This window comes from Palaemon carinicauda, chromosome 12 (assembly GCF_036898095.1).
Source record: "Palaemon carinicauda isolate YSFRI2023 chromosome 12, ASM3689809v2, whole genome shotgun sequence".
In the NCBI taxonomy this organism is placed as follows: domain Eukaryota; kingdom Metazoa; phylum Arthropoda; class Malacostraca; order Decapoda; family Palaemonidae; genus Palaemon; species Palaemon carinicauda.
Window position 1 is genome coordinate 65,113,696 of NC_090736.1, and position 14,708 is coordinate 65,128,403.

At 41.0% G+C, this 14,708-nt stretch overlaps 1 protein-coding gene across 1 annotated transcript in view; it reads right to left on the reverse strand.

Moving 5' to 3' along the window:
* LOC137651241 (protein SpAN-like) overlaps positions 1–14,708 on the reverse strand; it is a 47,929-nt gene that overhangs the window by 13,002 nt on the left and 20,219 nt on the right. The window contains exons 3-5 of the mRNA XM_068384467.1: positions 11,880–11,960; positions 10,846–10,958; positions 10,226–10,429 (exon numbers count right to left, since the gene is read on the reverse strand). Of these exons, the coding sequence (XP_068240568.1) occupies positions 10,226–10,429; positions 10,846–10,958; positions 11,880–11,960 (398 nt within the window). The remainder of the gene's footprint in view (positions 1–10,225; positions 10,430–10,845; positions 10,959–11,879; positions 11,961–14,708) is intronic.

A 14,708-nucleotide genomic window follows, 5' to 3' on the forward strand; every position in this document is an offset into this window, starting at 1 on the left:
ACAAAATGAGGGAAAGAGTCATCAACTCAATTTTTTTTTTCGCATGTGAAAACGGAATATAGGATTCTTCAGTATCAAATAAAACACATTATAAAGCAAAAAGACAATTATACTCTTGAAGAATCCTATGTACGTAAATCAAATGAGTGATTTTCTTATATCAGATATACCACAGTGAGAAATAATTCCTATTTGTGATATAGGAGATATTTTGTGCAATTTGGCCCATATGTTTATTCATTTTTTTTTAATGTTGATAATGTAAGTCCTTGTGATGACTAAACGGATTTTGAAGCAAAGCGAAAAATCTATTTTTGAGTGAGATGGCCATGACGTCCTGATGGAAGGTTCACTTAGGTAGCTTTCTAACGGATATTTGGCTACAGTGATATTCCCAGAGAATTGACCTTAGGTCTCCAGAATTCTAACTCCTGGCGCAAATATCCTTAAAATTTTTCTTAAGGATATCGCATAATATCAGGGGACGTACAGTATATCTTGATACGACACATAGCAATCTTCACCCTAAATAGCGTTTTCGCTTCGAGGGAGAAAAGTGACGAAACTGAAGGGGAGCCATTATAAAGGTTACCTTTCCTCCCATACTATTACATGGCTCCAAGATGGCGCTCATTCCTTGTAGCATTGAGCATGATGCTACAGATATAGTAGTTTCAGAAGGGATCTTGCCTAAGCCTTTTCTTATAGAAAAGGAGGACAGGTCCATCAGGACAACATGGCCATCTCACCCAAAAATAGATTTCTCGCTTCGCTTCAAAATCCGTTTTTTTGGGCTTAAGCCATGTTGTCCTGATGGAAGTTTACCAGAGAATTACTTGAAAGTACTGTATCTGTGGATTTGTATAGGTGCCTTAACCTTGGGACAATTTTTTCTATGGTCATCCGGACCATTGAGAAATATGACGTTACCATTATATGTCATTACCACTAATCATGAAACAATGTTAGGGCTTCCTGCCCCCTGCAGGAAGTGTTGTACTAGACGGTAGAAAAGGGTCTCAAGCTTTGTATGTATTGTAGGAACAAACATAAGTATCAACTAGATATACAAAGGTCTCAAGGTTTGTATATATTGTCGGAACAAATATAAGCATCAACTAGATCTATTTGTTTGTATTCATACAATAATATGAAGTTTACTTAAGTGAATAAGTAAGAGAACTCTGGTTACATTTATGGTGCTATTTGCAGGGCGAAATAAGATGCAATTACACCCTCTTAATCATTTATTTAAGCTAAATGAGTAAATGGGATAACAAGTGTAACATATAGAAGAGAATTATAAATACAACATGAACAGATAAAGTTTTCTATCTGAAAGGGAAGAAAGGATTAATGCCACTATGAAATTGAAAATTTTGATAAAAATTTTTCAATATAATTTTCTGTAAATGTTGGATACTATCAACACTATGTACAATGTACACACGGCACAAGTGTCATATGTATAATTCTACACCTCAGATTTTGAATAGTCTTAGTGTCACTATGGTGAACCCACATAAAAGATATTGCACTGGAAGGTGTCCACACCTTTTCACCCTAATTGATAGTCCCAATCAATTCACTGTTCATCGCAGCACTGGACAACAGGTTTTACTACACTACCTGCCGCCACCACGTAATGCTTAAGTTTGTGCACTTGCTTCGCATAGTGTTTGTAAAACACTCCGGATGACTTCCATCCATTATATGAGCAAAGACGCTTGAAGTCCATATACTGAAAAAAGTTCAGTGAGGAAGCAATTTTTCTTGGATCATGACCTGCGGGTGTACTGTCAGGATCCGCTCTGCGAATGAAGTAGGTGAGCTTCACCCTTAGTTGTTTTAGGGATAAGTTTGATCCTGAGGTTTCTCCTTTGAAGAGCTGTCTTCCCCTGAAGTCTGAAGTTCTTCGAAGTAGACCTTTAGACATTCTACTGGACACAGAGAGACGTCTTCCTTCAGAGGGTAGATTCTACAGGGACCCCATCTCTAAGTGGGTAGCTCATTCTTGGCGAGAAAGGTAGGATCAGGAAAGAGATTCAGTTCTCCCGCTTCTGTGAACTGAATGCGGGCCTCGTCTCTTGATAGGGCTACTATTTCACTAACTCTAGCCCCTGAGGCTATAGTGAACAGGAAAATAACTTTTTGGGTTAGATCCTTAAGAGAACAATCTTCATTGTTCAAGGTTAAAGCATAGTGTAGGACCTTGTCCAAGGACCATGAAATGGGCTTCAGAGGGGCTACAGGTCAAAGTCTAGCGCATGCCTTCATGATCTTGTTAAAGATTTCGTACGTCAGGTCCACTTAGAAGGCGTATAGAAGAGGTCTAGTCAGGGCTGACTTACACGTAGTTATCGTGTTGGCAGCCAGGCCTTGTTCATGAAGGTGGATGAAGAAGGACAGATAGAAGTCTATTGAGATTTCTTTCGGTCTTTTTGCTTTAACGAAAGCAACCCACTTTTTCCAAGACGATTCATATTGTCTTCTGGTTGACTTTGACGTGTATTCTTCTAAGAAGTCTATACTGCCTTTTGAGATCCCAAATCTTTTCTTAACCGCTAAGGCGAGAAAATCGTGAGATGAAGGTTTTGGGTTCTCTGTGATGAAAAGAAGACAGTCGACTTCTGAACCAGTTGAGAGAGCGCTGGGTTCGGTAGTGGGACCAGCCTCAGCTTCAGTTCCATCACCAGAGGGAACCAGTTGCTCTTGGGTCACTTGGGGGCCACTAGAGCTGCCGTTCCCTTAAAGGATCTCAGTAGGAGATTGATTGGAAAGAACAGGTAAATCTGGGTCCATTCGTTCCAATCGAGGGACATGGCGTCCGCCGCCTCCACCAGAGGGTCCTCGTATGGGGCTACATATCGAGGTAGTTTCTTGTTGACGCTCGTCGCAAAGAGGTCGATCTGCAGTTCCGGAACTTGTTCCAAGATGAAGGAGAATGAGTCTGCGTCTAGGGACCATTCTGACTCTATTGGCTTTAGCCTGGATAGAGCGTCCGCTATCACATTGCGGAACTCTTGTAGGGGAACTGCTTAAAGTGCCATCTCTTCTTTTTTGCTAAACGAAAGATGGCTAATATCACATGGTTGATGTGGGGCAATCTCGAGCCTTGTCGGTTCAGACATCTCACTATCACTTTGCTGTCCAAAATCAGCCTGTTGTGGACTGATCTGCGAGGGGAGAATTTTTTCAACATCAAGAGGACTGCCATGTTCTCCAAAATATTGATGTGAAAGGTCTTGAACAGGGATGACCAAGTCCCTTGGGCTTTCCTTTGATGGGAGTGACCTCCCCATCCTTCCGTCGAGGCATCCGTGCGGATGGTCACCGATGGTGGAGGTGGTTGCAAGGGTACGGTCCTCGTTAGGCTCTTGACCTTCGACCACGGCTTTAGAAGTGATCGTAGTAAGGTCGGTATCGATCTTTGTAGATCTCTTCGAGCGTTTGATGCGTATCTTCTCCAGACTCCTGACGCATCTTTCAGCTGTGCTCTTAGCACTGGGTCTGTTACTGTTGCAAACTGGAGAGAGCCCAGTACTCTTTCGTGTTTGCGTCTTGAGATCCTGTCGGATTTCAGTAGTCTCTTGACAGACCCCGCGATCTCCCTCCTCTTCCCTGGGGAATGGAGAGGCGGTGTGACATCAAGTTCCAATGGATTCCCAGTCATTGAAACTCTTGAGCTGGAGAGTCGAGACTTCTTGAAGTTGATCTTGAATCCCAGATGTTCCAGGAACTGGATCACTTTCTTGGATGCTTGCAGACAAGCCGTCTTGGATGCTGCCCACACCAGCCAGTTGTCCAGGTATGCTGCTACCTGAACACCTTTTAGGAGTGGTTGTTGAACAACTGCGTCTGCAAGTTCCGTGAAGATCCTTGGGGCTATGTTTAGTCCAAAGACATACTTTTTCTTCTGTAACTTGAATCCTAGGTAGGAGGAGAGGGGGTGGCTGACTGGGAGGTACCAGTAAGCATCTGCCAGGTCTATTGAGACTGTGTACGCCCCTTTTGGGTAACAGGGTCCTTATGTGTTGAAGGGTTAACATCCTGAACTTGCTGTTCTCCATGAACTTGTTGAGTGGCGACAAGTCCAGATTGACTTTGAGTTTGCCTGAGTCCTTCTTGGGAACACAAAACAGCCTTTCCTGGAATTTGATGGACTAAGCTTTCCTTATAACCTGTTTGCTCAAGAGTTCTAAGGTATATTCTTCCAATAAGGGGATGGAGTGTTGGAAGAATTGAGGAAATGATGGTGGAGACTTGTTCCATCTCCATCCTAGTCCATTCTTGATTAGGCTGTGGGCCCAGGGATCAAAGGTCCAACGATCCTGAAAGTGTTGAAGCCTCCCTCCTACCTTAAGCATCTCATTGCTTCGGTTGTCCGGAGGGTTTACCTCCTCGACCGCGTCCTCCCCTATCTCGTGAGGGATGTCTTGAGGAGCCCCGTCTGGATCCTTTACCTTTCGGACGAAAGGTAGTGGTTTGCCTCTCAAACCCAGGGTTGAATGCTGGTGACTAGGCAACCAGCTGTTGACGCATCACTTGGAAAGTAGTCTGTGGTTGAGTAACCACTTGGGGCACCACGGTCATGGTGACTGTAGGATGTTGCTGGGCAGGTCGAGAGGGTAGTCTAGGTTTCTTCATCTTCCTTTTAGGTTGAGGACCCGCATCCAGGGAAGACTTCCTCTCTGACGAGATGCCCCACTTCTGGAGAAGGTTCCTATTCTCCATGGTGGCTTTCTCCACTACCTCTTTGACTACTTCATTCGGGAAGAGGTCTTTACCCCAGATATTGGAAGATATCAGCTTCCTGGGTTCGTGTTTCACTGTTACTGCAGCAAACACAAACTCTCTACAGGCTCTCCTAGCCTTCATGAAAGCGTACAGGTCCTTCACTACGATGGCCATATGCATTTTTGCCAGGACCATGAGCCTGTCTGGGGTGCTTTTTTGGCCTGCACATATCTCTATGCAGTTATGTAGGGATAGGGATGCAGCAAGTCTCTCCTTCGTCTCTTGTTCCCTGCGCAAGAGAAAGTCTGATAGTTTAGGGAGATTTTCGCTGAACTGTCGTCCCGCGATATCTGCATCCAACTTTCCTACTGAGAAGGTTAGGTGGACTTCCTTCCATTCCTTCTCTTCCATGGGCAGGGCTAACGACAGAGGCCTACACTCCTCTAGTGCAGGGTATGGTTTGCCTGGCTCCACTGCCTTGGCAACAGCTTTAAATGCCTTCGACGTAAAGGGGAAGGCTATTGAAGCAGGAGCAAGAAAGGAAGGGTGTTTCTTGCTCAAGGCAGACACTTTCGAGTTTGAGTAGCCCGCCTTCTTCAGGCTGCTCGACAAGAGAGCCTGTACCTTCGGTTCCGTCTCCTCTTTTGGAGCTGGCTCATGCTTCAGTCGAATGAAGAAGTCAGGGTAAGCATTGAAGCTTAGCCAGAACTGGATGTCGTCTAAGGGGACGGCTCCCATCTTCTCAGAGATGAAGAGCTTGCCATTGGTAATCGTAATATACTCTGCGAGTCTCTGGGGATTCGTCTCGGAGCAGGGTGGGAGGTCTTGGATTCTAAGTCGCTTGTATGACCCTCGGGAGGCGGTGATACGTGCTTCACGGAGCACTTTATCAAGCTTCGCTTCCCTTGCTTTGCCTTGCTTGCGGATATTCTCCATCAGCGCCATGATATGAGCCAAAATTGCCTGGCTCATGTTGTCCAATGGAAGGGTAGGAGCAGAAGACGTAGAAGGTGTCGGCTCCAGTGCCAGCACAGGCGGAAGGGACTCCGACTCGACTTAATCTTCTTCTTTGGGAGGCAGAGTAGACTCCTCCTCGGGATCATCCCTAAGAAGATCCTTCTCAGTGTCCGAAGACACTTCAGACATCCTATTCTCCTGGTGGATGTCCATGCCTTGCAACGCCTCACTGCCATCCGTCTCAATGGCAATCTGTACGCAGGGAGGTCCAGGTCGTGTTGGGGGCACGATAGCTTCACTACCTGCTTTAGGGAACAGCAAGTTACGCATCCTGTCATTAGGTAGTTACGGTCCCGGAGAGTTCTTTTGGAACCCTCATACCCACTTGCGCAGCTTTTCTCGTGCTGCATCCCTCGATTTCATTGACTTGGGGTCGTCGAAACCTTCGGCCACCATGGCCAAGCAGACTTTGCAGTTCTGGGGGTCCCAGTACCACAAGGTTTCAGTGGTAATGGTGCAGGCGGCATGAGACCTGCACATCTTGTGACCACAAAAGTTCCTACTCCTGTGGTTACAGAAGATCACCTCACACTTCACTTTGGGTTCCTCCTGTAAAGAAAGGAGAAATAAATGAGAATGCGGTTGTTTATCACTTTTGATAAACAGGTTATGCAAAATATTAATATTTGAACCATTATAGCTAAGGATAGTAAGCTAGAAAGGAAATAGGAAAGACGCATACTTGTGTCTCCTATCCAGCCAATTGCTGTGACCTCCCCCAATATTAATGTTAGAATTTCCTTATGGGAATTAAAAAGAAAAGGGTTCTAACCTCTGCAGATAGAATTAGTGTGTACTAACACTAACCCTTCTCTAAAAGTTTTAATATTGTGGGGTAAGTTATAAAACTAATTACTATCAGTGTATTGAAGGAATACTTCCTTTCAATATAGAATTGGTCTCAACAATAGACTGTGAAAGGATACACAGGGTATGTTGGAAAAATAAACTACTGTATAATCTATACTATTGTTTTCTGTTTGCAGTATATACTATACTGCAAATATACTGGCTATTGTATAATCATATACTGTAGTTCAGCCGGCATGTTGCCGGCTAGCCTAGTACCTGGCGGCACCAGTCTAACCGGCATGTTGCCGGCTGGGTTAGTACCTGGTGGCACCGGTCCAGCCGACATGCCGCCAGCTGGGTTAGTTCCTGGCAGCACCGGTCCAACCGGTAGCATACCTGGAGGCACCGGTCCAGCTGGCATGCCGCCTCCTGGGTTAGTACCTGGCGGCACTAGCCGACAGAAAGAGAGAAAGCATGGAATGAAGGGCTGCCTTATTAATGTATGTACAGTAAATAAGGGTGTAGGTATATAACCTTACTGCCTTCTTCCCGAATGAGGGTTCAAATGGAAGGGAAGAATGAATTATTCAAGTTTCCACCCAGTCACAAAATCTGTTGCCGGCGCTGCCGGATTCAGGAATGTGGAAGGCAGTCCAAGGGAGGACTGAAGAACACTCAAAGACAAAAGGGGCCTCCCACCGGCAGCCGTCATAGCTGGCACAACCTTTCCCGGAGCCTTGCGTCTGTAGGGGAAAGTCGGAGCGGCTATCAGGCCGCCTAAATAGGAACCCGGCCGGCACTACTATCTACCCGGCAAGCGGTGAGAATGTAGGATGATGACCACAGAATTTTGATAGCTAGGCTATCGCTAAAGGACAGAGAGGGGCAGGGAAAGGGTCTTGTATGTAGTGTTAGGAGAGGGCGGCAGGATTGCCGCCATTTCCAAACAAGGGTGAAACTTCGTTCCAATATCAGCGCCTTCCTAGGTGGCAGAAGAATATTTATTCTTTAACCTAGGGTCTGCCGAAAGTGTTAGGAGAAGGCGGCAGGATTGCCTCCATTTCCAAACAGGAGTGAAACTTCATTTCAATATCGCAGCCATCCTAGGCGGCAGAAGAATATTTATTCTTCAGCCTAGGGTCTGCCGAAACAAGACTTGTCTTCTAGACCACAGGGGAGAAGGTAGTGGCAATATACTACCACTTCAGGTGCGGCTAAGGGAGGCTAAACCTCCTACGCCGGCAACTATAAGCCGGCAGGGGATGACTACTTACCTTGCAGCTCAGCCGCCGGCATAAAGACTGAATACTCTGAGGTTCTGTCGAAAGCCCAAGCCGGGATACTCGCCGGCAAGGATGGGAGACAGGAAACACTAGTCTTGTCAAGCTGGAGTGTACTACTCTATGGCGAGACCAAAATAGGGTCGTCGCCTATGTTGACACTCAGAGGGAAGGAGGGATTACACTTAATCTCCATAGGAGACGAGTATCAAGTTATATAATTAATTCTAGGAGATATACTATCTCCTGTTGAATTGATAAAACGATACACAAGGGTAAACAGGGATAATGTATGACAGTACACTAAAGCGCCTAGGCTAGGTAGCCTAGCGCGGGGCGAGATCTCGGTTACCTATCGCCGAGACTCTAACGTATACGATCGACATAAGAGGAAAAGGAAATTTGTATGTATAATCATATCTTCACTTGTATAATTGTGCCTAAATAGCTATAATTCATTAAAGCTAAAAACCGGGAATGTCGTTCTGCTGACTAAATAAAGCATGCATGACGAACGACAGCGCCCAACATGGCGCTTCTGGTGACTGTCCACGCTCCATAAAACGCATTAAATTATACTAATTTCACTGTGAAGCAGGGCCTAAAAATTACACACTGTAAAGATTTAATACTCAATTTTCCAGAGGCAGAAGATGGTGGAGAATGCATAATAAATCCTCTCAAGAACGATCAAGAACATTCGACAACAGGGAATACCACCGTGAGAGATCGCTACCAAATAAGGAATGAAAGCCATCTTGGGGCCATGTAATAGTATGGGAGGAAGGGTAACCTTGATAACGGCTCCCCTTTAGTTTTGCCACTTTTCCCCCTCTAAGCGAAAACGCTATTCGGGGTGAAGATTGCCATGTGTCGTATCAAGATATACGTCCCCTGATATTTTGCGATATCCTTAAGAAAAATTTTAAGGATATTTACGCCAGGAGTTAGAATTCTGAAGACCTAAGGTCAATTCTCTGGGAATATCACTGTTGCCAAATATCCCTTAGAAAGCTCTCTAAAGGAACCTTCCATCAGGATGACATGGCTTGAGCCCAAATAGTTAGTTTGCACTGTTTCTCTTTATAAATACAATTGTATTTGCATAAGTATCTTCCCCCCACCACAAGATAATATATCAATTACTCGTATTTCATTAGTCCTCTTGTGACATATGAAAACATATCACCCGTAAGATTAAATAGAATCATTATTAAATCGTAATTAAAATAATACAAAAGGTGAACGAAATTAATGAAATCTTTGAGAGTATGTTCTATAGGGTTGCATGTCTGGAAAAGTCAATTTACTTCTTAGCTCTCTATTTTCTAACTATGGCTAAAATGTATAACTTGAATCGAAGAAAATTAATGGTCCTCATCTGTTCCTGTTTCAGTAAACATCAAACGCATCATATCTTTCAGGCAAAACGCAACTCACTAGTCATTTACGGGTTGCCAACGCAAGAGCCCGTGTTCCAGTCATGTGTTGGGGGTAAATCTAACAACATTGACTATCACTAGTCATACGAATCATGATCTTCAAGCTATCAGACGTACATACTTTTTGTCAGTGTTTCATTTTAAGGATTTATGTATAGACAATTATGACGTTATTACTACCTTATCACTATCTTATCGCCACTAGATATGGTCTAACTGATAAGTTATTACCTGTTGTAAACGAAAGAAGGGATAAAGATAACAAAAGCTGGATTTGATTTCGGCGACTTTTTCATGATTCAGTGACATCGGATAATAGCGAAAGATCTGAAGGGCGAAGACCCAAACTAAATCCACGGGTCCCTAGGCCTGGTCGGTTAGCACATGATACCCGTGAATGTGCTAGAGTAATGGGCATAGGCTAGGTTTTAGAGGTTTAAAGGTCACGCACGAATGACAGAGGCAAGAGAAAGTGTCAATGCCCTAGAGGCAGGACAATGCCCTAGAGACTGACCGTATATCATTATGATCAGCGTCCAAGGTAACCCCCTCCACCCAAGCTAGCAACAGGCAGCAATGGTTACTGATAACTCAGCAGGTAAACCTTTAGGCTCCCCCAAAACCCCCAGCTTTAGCCCACATGGATGGTGAGTTTGCCGACACTACAAGAAACTATCGAGTTTGAGCGGAACTCGATTTCCTGTCTAGCAGATCCCCAGGCAAGGGCGTTACTAATGTTACCACAACCCCCAAGGTAAGGGTGAGGCACGCTGAAAAACGTCCTAAAATTAGCGAACTATGAAAAGGTCGTGCCAAAGTTTTAGTCAAAATTCCAATGCTCCTCATATTCTTATCTAAAGACCCAAATCTTCTGGTCGTAATCGGGCTCAGATTAGCCTTCCTTGGTGTTCATGTAAGTGCGAAGAATCACGTGTTAGTTTTAAATACTGTACATACCATTCCTCCGTACTGCATAACAGATGTGTAATCGTACTCTACTTCATATGTGAAGTAATTATTCGGACTGTATTTCGTAAACTGTTGATAGTTCTGAGGTGCAACATTGTCTAGGTTGATATGGAGAAACGAGTCCCGATCAGGCCTCATCTGCTCGTGGATGAGGCCAATCGCATGACCGATCTCATGCACAACGATGCCAAACTGAAAAATAGAAGAAACAAAAATAAGAATAACAGTACTGAATACAAGAATTATATATCAAATAGTAGGTTATCGTAAACTGAAAAAGCTAAATAACCACGTTCCAAAACTATATCATGAAGATTTCAAATAGTATAATAACAAACAACTAAAAAGCAAAAGTCCAATAGTACATAAAATGAAACACCAAACTAAGAAAGTTTCAAAAAGTACTGTAGGCTAGATATAATAAAACTGCCCGATAGAAAACTTAATAATAACTTTTAATAAGAGACAGTAGCGGCCTGACATAGGCCTACATTATGTGGTAAGGAAAAGGAATTTCATTAACTGAATTAATCATATCTTAATATTTCAAAAATTACAGAAAGTTAAACCTAAACTCAGACAATGCTACTTTGATAGGAGATACTTACATGCTGACATCCACTGCCAATAGAGATCTTTTGGGAATTAATGCTAGATATTTTCCCTACGAATGACCAGCAACCAGATTCTTTGACGAAATCGATATAGCTTTTGTCAATATCTGAAAAGAAAGGAAGTACACACACATATTATATATATATATATATATATATATATATATATATATATATATATATGTGTGTGTGTGTGTGTGTGTGTGTGTGTATATATATATATATATATACACACACACATATATATTATATATATATATATATATATATATATATATACACACACACACATATATATATATATATATATATATATATATATATATATATATATATATATATATATATACTATTGTACGCGACCCGTCAAAAATGACGGCTGAATATTTAGAAAGATATGAACACGCAAATTCAAGCCTTCCCACCCCTCCCCTTCTCCCCTTCTGCAATGCCATTGGGCGTGGACGGATATATATATATATATATATATATATATATATATATATATATATATATATATATATGTAATATAATATATATATATATATATATATATGGGTGTGTGTTTGTTTTTTTATGTGTAAAGCCACATATACCCTCTGATATTAAATTTCCCCTGCCTCTATATCACACACCCAAGAAGAAAATTATTTTATGATAAGTACTTCCGTCCTGGCAAGGATTTGAGCCTTAGCCTTCAAGTTGAAATAAAGGTGACATCAACTTAGACCATTTAGCTATAAAAAGAGATAAGAGTTCATTCCTATTCTCAATGCCACTTCCATGGCGTTTCCTTCAAGTTATAACGATAGTAGTAATGATAAAGATAATAATAATGGTGATAATGATAATAAACATAATGATAATAGTCATAGTAATAACAATAATGATAAACAATGGTAATAATAGTAGTGATGAAAATTATAATCATGATATGTGTAAATGCAACTAATTTCTGTAAAATCGATGATCCCTTAGAAGGTACCAAAAGTAATATGGAAAGTTATGAAAATTATTGATATGTTTACCTCCTTTTTCCCGGAATCTTATGCATGTGTGTTGCTCCCAGTGCTCCATTGCTTCCTTAATGACGTCTTGGTAACCGAAAACTGCAAGGGAAAATTGTACATTTAGATATATACATACACACACACACACACACACACACACACATATATATATATATATATATATACATATATATACTATATATATATATACATATATATATATATATATATATGTGTGTGTGTGTGTGTGTGTGTGTGTATATGCATGTGTGTGTATGTGTTATATAAACACTCTATGTTTGTTCATATACACGTATGAATGCATATATTATGTGAATATACTGACTATACATGCATACACACATACACACACACACACACATATATATATATATATATATATATATATATATATATATATATATATATATATGAATATTTAAATTCATTTTCATTAAGGGTGACGACAAAAACATGCAACAAACAAAAGTCATATCTGATTAGATCTTTAACGGCCTCATGAAGCATGAATCACCAGTCGGGACAACTTTCCTTAAAAAGGTCTCATTAGCAGCAAGTCTATCCCTCTCAGCAACCACCGAGCCCTTTCAACATAACCACCGAGATGAGATCTTCCGACATCTCAACTTGCCAAAAAAATCTTAACCGATTGTCCTTATTCTCAATGCGTCTAATTCACACATATTCTCTAGGCATGACTAAACCACCTTAGAATACTGTAGTCCATCTTTCCAATTCATATGATTTTTTTGGTATCTAGGTAGCGGTATATGTCCGCAATTCATGTTTGCCAACGGTTATATAAGCGGAAGAGCAAATTGATGAAGTAACGTGAACTTTGGGTGTGGTGAAAATTTCCCCCTAAATCTCGGTGAAGTCATTGGCAGCAAGGTGACGGATTGGGTTTAAGGCGATAGATATGATGTCTTTTTGGCTTTTACTCCTAATGCCTGGTGGATGATCTTACTAGAATTAGTATGGACTGACAGGGGTCACTTGCCTTCGTTAAACAGTCACTGCACATCACAAGAAACTGGCTATCCTTTGGTGAATTTAGCCAATGAATCCTCAATGCGGTAAGTCAGTCTATGGAAAACAAAAATGACAAAATGGCCCCCAGTCCCAGACGTAATTGGAATGTTAGACCAATGAATCAGTTTGGGAAGTTACAGTAAGTGGAAAATGAATTTATGAAATATAGTTTGGATATCTTGGCTCTAAGTGAAACAAATTGTTAGGGGATTGGTAAAGAAATCTTAAATCAAGGTATATATATATATATATATATATATATATATATATATATATATATATATATATATATATATATATATATATATATATATATATATATCTACTCAGGAAGAACACATGGAGTTGGAAGAGATGGGGTAGGAATGACGATGAAACCAAGAGCAGATAAGGCATTAATAGGATGGAGAGCTGTGAATAGTAGATTGTTACTTGTAAAGTTTAATCAAAGCAATGCAATATGAGTATCATAGTTTGCTATGCACCATCAAATGATTCCCCCGAAGAAAGGAAAAATAAATATCATGAAGAATTGCAGAGGTTTATAGATGGGATCCCAGAGATAGATATGAAAATTGTTATTGGCGACTTTAATACTAAAGTTGGAAATCAAGGTATAGAGAATGTGATGGGTGTTGATGGCCTTAGTGAAGTTGTAAATGAAAATGGGGCACACTTTATAAGTTTTTGATCAACAAAAAATCTTGTTATTGGAGGTACTCTTTTCCAGCACAAGGACATCTACTAATATACATGGACTTCACCATGTGGCAATTACAAAAGTCAAATAGATCACATAGCCATTAATACAGAGAGAAGGAGAACTTTGAGAAATGTAAGAAGCTACAGAGGTACAGATATTGGTAGTGATCACCAGCTCCTCATTGCCCCACTGAAATTAAAACTGAGAGCACCCAACAGAGATGTGAATAGAATACCTAGGTTTGATACAACTAAGCTTCTACAAGAGAAGCACAGAAAAAACTTTGTAATTGAATGTAGGAATCGACTTGCAGTCTTAGAGACTTTAAGAGACGAAAAGCAGACAATCAATGAAGAACAGTGTGATATTAAGAACACAAATCAGGTAGTTGGTAGTGAAGTTTTGGGACATACAGTGATAAGGAGAAAACCTTGGATATCAAATGATACTTAGGATACTATAAAAAGGAGACACAGACAGAAATAGATTGTTAAAATTTTTCGAAGAAGTAATAGAAATTTTGAGGTACAGCATACTAAGTATTCCAGTATTGACACTGAGGTCAAAATAAAAGCCAGGAATGACAGGAAAGAATATTTAGACAGGAAAGCAGATGAGGCAGACAAGGCTATGAATTCAGGGAGGGGTTATGGTGCAGGGTTTTCTCACAGAATTATTGATAAAATCTCTACTGGGGCAAGAAAAGAAGCATATACCCATTAAAAAGAGAGATAGATCTGTTATAACAACAGAAGATGAAGAAAGGCAGTGTTGGAGCAAACACTTTAGTAAGGTCATGAATAGGAGATATGAAAGAAATAATTTGATTGATATACTTAAAGCTGAGAAAGACTTTGGTGTGCCCAAGAATGAATTCAGGGTGTTTAAAGTCGAAGCTATCATTGCAAAACCAAGAGATGGAAAGCCCCTGGATACCATGGAATAATTGCTGACAGAGTTGAGATGATATTGGCCGAAAATGAAGTGACTCCCAGAATCCTTATAAGATTATTTTGTAGAATATGGCGTAAAGAGGCAAAACCTGATGAATAGAAGCTAGGACTGTTGGTGAAAATGGCAAAATAAAAAAG